This window comes from Arachis duranensis, chromosome 3, assembly GCF_000817695.3.
Source record: "Arachis duranensis cultivar V14167 chromosome 3, aradu.V14167.gnm2.J7QH, whole genome shotgun sequence".
NCBI classification, from domain to species: Eukaryota; Viridiplantae; Streptophyta; class Magnoliopsida; order Fabales; family Fabaceae; genus Arachis; species Arachis duranensis.
In genome coordinates, this window is record NC_029774.3 from 1,406,827 (window position 1) to 1,412,945 (window position 6,119).

General features: G+C 32.9%; 1 protein-coding gene across 1 annotated transcript; it reads left to right on the top strand.

The window, feature by feature from the left end:
* Positions 1-2,476: 2,476 nt before the first annotated feature.
* Positions 2,477-5,859, top strand: LOC107476967 (auxin response factor 10-like). Its single transcript, XM_016096917.3, has 5 exons — positions 2,477-2,671; positions 2,874-3,995; positions 4,339-5,189; positions 5,271-5,336; positions 5,535-5,859. The coding sequence occupies exons 2-5, from the start codon at positions 2,895-2,897 to the stop codon at positions 5,614-5,616; spliced, it is 2,100 nt and encodes a 699-aa protein (XP_015952403.1). The 5' UTR covers positions 2,477-2,671; positions 2,874-2,894; the 3' UTR covers positions 5,617-5,859.
* Positions 5,860-6,119: the final 260 nt, after the last annotated feature.

A 6,119-nucleotide genomic window follows, 5' to 3' on the forward strand; every position in this document is an offset into this window, starting at 1 on the left:
ATTCGCTTTTTTTTGTAAAAAAAATTAAATTTAATAATCGGACTGTTCAATTAGTGTGGAAGAGAAAATTTAAATTTTGGCTAAAGTAATCGGACGATTCGATTTTTGTTCTTGACATCACAATTGTGTAAAGTATCTATACATTCCATAACTACGTCCTACACCATTCTCCTTTCCATATCTAAATTTTTTTTAGAATAGAATTTACATTATTATTTTATTTATTACTAAATAAAATATAAAAGTAATTTTAAATAGCCTTTACATTTTATTTTTTGGTTAAGAGAATACAATAAGTTACATAACCCTTAAAAACAAATTTAGTCATTGTTGTATAGAATCTATATAAATAGTTATTTCAAAATTAATCAGGTAAAATATATTATGAATAAATTCTACCAACATGGTGCTATATTGGTGAGGTGCTATATTTTAATCAATTATTCCCTTTGGGAAAGGAATATTTCCATTTAATAATAAGGAAAAAGGAATAATTCCATAAAAAGAGAAAAAATACATTAGGTGGGAAAAAGCATGCGGTGGCATTCATGTTACAATTTCATGAATAATTAGCTTAATAAATTGTTATTTTTTGACAATATATTCCCCAACCCACTTGGCTTGGTAGCAAATTAAATGAAATTATGAAACACTGCTATCTGTTCTAATGAATAAAAACAAAGAATAATTGTAGGGTTAAGAATTTCACAATCAATTCATACTTTTAGTTGTCTTGTTCTATTAATTATAAAGATAGTTTTTCTTTAACGAATAAAATTATTAAAAGTGTCAAATCATTATTAAGTAACTATTTACAGTGATAGTAAATTAGTAATGCACTACTATTTTGTTTTCTTTGTTCATATAAAATTATGATGAAAAGCTTTAAAACTATTTTATTTTTGTTACATTTTAAAGTTATTTTAGTAAGTAATATAAAATTGTAAACATTTTTTTTAGTAATTTATCTATTATTAATCAATGCCCTAAATTAATTTTACAAGATTGTTGAACTCCAATAACTTCTTCAGAATTTTGAGTCAGATTATCAATTTACAAAATCTAATTAGTCATTTTTAAAATTAGAGAACTAAATTAATTCATCGGTTAAATTTTGAGAATTAGATAATTTATATTTAAAAAAATTTACATACAGCTTTTTTTTATTATTGTTAGGAATCTTGATTCAAAAGAGAAGATTATCTTCTAAATACCTATTATACTTAAAGTGAATTATGTGGTGTTTATAATTTAGTGCCTAACTTTTACCTAACTTATTTTTTGTAATAATTTTTAAATATTTAATAATTATGTACTTTTATACTTTTAAAATTAAATATTAATTTTTAACCTTTTTTGATAAGTTAGGCAAACACTTTTAGGCACTATAATAATCATCTATACTTAATCATCTAAAGAAATATTTTTCCTCAATCAATCGGTCAATCCACATAATCATTTTATTGATCTCTGTAGTATCTTTTCGGTATTGCCATCAAAACACTAGAAGACTAATTATATATGTAAAATTATAACTATTAAATCATATACAACACAAATTACTAGTTATACCAAATCACAAAAAATTTAACCAATTTCTCACTATCTTTTGCTATTTATCTCCAATTCTCCATCAAAAAAAATTCCTTAGACTTTGTCAATATAAACTCGATGTTTTGATCTCTTACAGCAAATTCTTTAGCCTGTTTCTTTCAAAATTCACATATAATTATTTTATATAAAATTAATAATTAAAAATTATTAAATAATTTAATAAATTTAACTAAATTATTATTTTAATTTTTTGACTCTCAATTTCAACAATCTTATTGTATGTGATTTTTTATCTTTATATATATATATATATATTAAATTATTAATGGTCCTTGAAAGCATATATAGTTGATTCAGCTATGAGGTAGGTAGCTACACTAGCACTGCTCTTGTACCAAAAAATCGTGATATTTTCTGACATGATATCATCACGTAATGTTAATAACTTGCATCTTTACAATATCATATGCTCATAATTATATATATATAATAACACTTTATTTAATTAATTAATTTTTTATTTATTTAAAACAAGTTCTGTCTGAGCTCATTGTTTGGCTTTGTTACTTATTTTGTTAATAGTTTCTGTCGCGTGTGTGAGAGAGAACAACCAAAAACTTGTTCCTTTCTCTCTCTCTCTCTCTCTTTGGGATCTCAAGAATTCAGATGAATGAATGAATGAATGAATGAATATGAAGGTCTTGTGATACCCTTCAGAAGAAGACACGATTCCATTATTTTGACTCAGATTTTCTCTGCTTTCAACTCTCAAAAGCTCTTCCTTTTTTTTTTGTTTTCTTCTGTTCTGAGATTCTGCAAAGTTTAAAACTTTTTCAACTTTTTGGTTGAGTGAAGCAGAAGAAAACCATTGGGCTTAGTTCATTTTCCATCTTCCCTTAAAATTGAAAGAAAAAAAGCTTTCTCTCTCTGCTTCTTCTCCTTCTTTTGTTCTTGTTCATTTCATCATCAACAAACGTGTCAATGGCGCGCATGGGAACAACGTGATTTATAGACACACCTTGCGTCAAAGTTGTTATCTTTCTTTTGTTGGGTGTTGCCTTTCAATTTTTTCAAACGGTGCAAGCAAACAGACACAGTTTTTTCGCCACATTTTAAGGTATTAACTCACCCAGTAACAAATAATAATAAAGACTCTGTTTTCAGATACTTACCATGCTCTGATTTCTTCACTTCACTTGTTTCTCTGTTCAAAAGTGAAAATTTTTCACATTTTGGATCACAAAATCAGAAACATTATTCACTCACCATTCACCATTCACCAAAACTGTTTGATCAAACTTTGTTTTTGGTTTTAACAGAGTTTGCAGCGAAGAAGGGAAATGAAGGAAGGTGAGAAGAGCTTGGATCCGCAGCTATGGCATGCGTGTGCAGGTTCCATGGTTCAGATGCCTCAAGTGAACTCGAAAGTGTTCTACTTTCCACAAGGGCATGCAGAACACGCTCAAACCGCCATTGATCTCTCAACTCCTTCTTTGAGGGTTCCACCACTCATCCCTTGCAGGGTTGCAACAGTGAGATTCATGGCTGACCCTGAAACAGATGAAGTTTTCGCAAAGATAAAGCTTGTTCCACTGAAAAGTTCAGAGCTTGATCAAAACGACAACACCTTGGAGGGTGAAGTTGTTGTGGAGAATCAAGAAAAGCCTGCATCTTTTGCAAAGACTTTGACCCAATCTGATGCTAACAATGGTGGGGGTTTCTCAGTCCCTCGTTACTGTGCAGAAACCATCTTCCCCCGGCTCGATTACTCGGCGGAGCCGCCGGTTCAGACGGTGGTGGCAAAGGATGTTCATGGTGAGCTATGGAAGTTTAGGCATATATATAGAGGTACACCAAGGAGGCACTTGCTTACAACTGGTTGGAGCACTTTTGTTAATCAGAAAAAGCTTGTAGCTGGTGATTCTGTGGTGTTTCTGAGGGCTGAAAATGGTGATCTTTGTGTTGGGATTAGGAGGGCAAAAAGGGGAATTGGAATTGGAATTGGTGGTGGTTGTGAGGGTTCATCTTTGTGGAGTTCAGCTTCTTCTGGTAATGGTAATAGTAATGGAGGGCCTTATGGAGCATTATCAATGTTCTTGAGAGAGGAGAACAACAAGCTTTTAAGGAATAGTAACGGAAGGTGTTCTTATTCTTCTTCTTCAAGGGTGAGAGCTGAAGATGTTGTGGAAGCTGTGTCAATGGCTGCAAGGAACCAAGCATTTGAGGTTGTGTATTCTCCAAGGGCAAGCACTCCTGAGTTCTGCATTAAGGCTTCTTCTGTGACTGATGCAATGAGGATCCAATGGTGTTCTGGCATGAGGTTCAAGATGCCCTTTGAGACTGAGGATTCTTCTAGGATCAGCTGGTTCATGGGGACTGTTGCTTCCGTTCAGGTTGCTGATCCTATCCGCTGGCCGAATTCGCCTTGGCGAATTCTTCAGGTAACTTAACTCTCTCATGTATCTTTGGTGGTTTGAATTTATGTAATAGGTGCTTCTCTTGTATATGCTTCTTTGGAGATCTATTGTTCTTTCTCAATGTTGGTTCTAAAATGTGAATGTATATGTTTGAAATGGATTACTTGTATAGACTCAAACCTTTTAGGTTCCCAAGTGATAGATATTGCATAAAACACATTGAAACCACTGATACCATGTCATGAAATCATTCCTTCCAAAAACTTAGGAGGCACATGAATGGTTATATCTCGAACATTGAATTCACACACCATAGAGAATTTTGGTATGCTTTGGTTCTTGATTAGTCTTCCTATTTCCCCTGCAGGTTACTTGGGATGAGCCTGATTTGCTACAAAATGTGAAGAGAGTTAGTCCATGGTTGGTTGAATTGGTATCAAACATGCCAATCATCAATATCTCGCCATTCTCGCCACCAAGGAAGAAGTTGAGGTTTCCTCAGCACCCAGACTTCCCTCAGGACATTCAGTTCACATCATTACCAACGTTTCCGGGCAATTATATCGGGCCGAATAGCCCCATGTATTGTTTATCTGAAAACGCTCCCGCAAGCATACAGGGAACCAGGCATGCTCAAATTGGAATATCTCTTTCAGATTTCCACCTCAGCAATAAACTGCAGTTGGGGCTGCTTCCAACTAGTATCCATCGGCTCGATGTTCATAATCGCGACATGACCAACCATGATAAGAGCAAAGAGAGCTTATCATGCTTGCTCACCATGGGAAAATCCAACAAGAGTCTGGAGAGTTCTGATAACAATGTTAAGACACACCAGTTTTTGCTTTTTGGTCAGCCTATTCTCACTGAGCAACAAATCTCTCGAACCGGAAAAGACTCGCCGGACGAGACTAAGATCAAAGAGAAGTGCTTCTTAGGTGAAGCTAAATTTGCAGTTTCACAGCACATTCCACCAGGAAAAGCTTCTAATGCTGCCGAGTTTTCGTGGCAAATCGGCTTGGAAACTAGCCATTGCAAGGTTTTCTTGGAATCAGAAGATGTAGGAAGAACCTTAGACCTATCAAGCCTTGGTTCATATGAAGAACTCTATAGAAAACTGGCCAACATGTTTGATATGGAACGATCTGAGATCTTCAACCATGTTCTTTACCGCGACGAAACAAGTGCTGTTAAGAAAATTGGAGAAGAACCCTTCAGGTATAACACTATTACCATTCATGGTTTTAGTCCAAAAATGTTCTTATATATACATTGAATCAATTTTTCATCTCAATGTAGTGAATTCATGAAGACAGCAAAAAGATTGACAATTCTTATGGATTCAAGCAGCAAAAATATTACAAGGTAAGACAGAAAGTTCTGCTCAAATTTATTACTAATGCAGCAAAAATTGAATATTTTCTTTGTTTTTGTTAGTATATTATTTGAGAAAATTAAATACTAATAACATAATCTATCATGAAGTGGAAAAAGTTACATTTTAAAAGGAAATATCCCAAAATTTTGATGTAAATTTTTTCTTAATCTAAACCTTTATGGCAGGGCATGGATTACAGGGAGTCGCAGTGGTGAACATGGAATTGATGCATCAAACAAAACTGGTCCTCTTAGCATATTTGTTTAAAAAATTAATATGACTTAAGATATATTTGTATTTTTGAGAAGTTAATTATTATAAGGACATATAGTCACTTGAATTTGAAAAAGAACTAAATATCTTTTTCTTATATATATAAATTTAAAGTTGGTATGTTGTTCTATCAAGTGTACAAATAATAATGATGCAACTATGCAAGCATCATGGTCAATGATTATTACTATTGTAACTACATGGTTATGGTTATATATTAACCAAATATTTGGACCCTATTTGTTGTGGTTTGCATGTTTCTTCTTTTTTATTATTTCTGAAATTATGATAATGGCTTAAGTGTATCCAGATCAGAAGTGAGTAGTATGTGTAGTACATGACCATAATGATTATTTAATGTTGTGTGGGGCATGCATAGAATTAGAGGGGTCATGTGAGCTTGTGGTAATGTCTGCCATTTAATAACACTTTCATGTGTAGCTTTCTTTAGAAATTAGCATATGATGATGTTAGCTCATTTATTATTATTATTATTA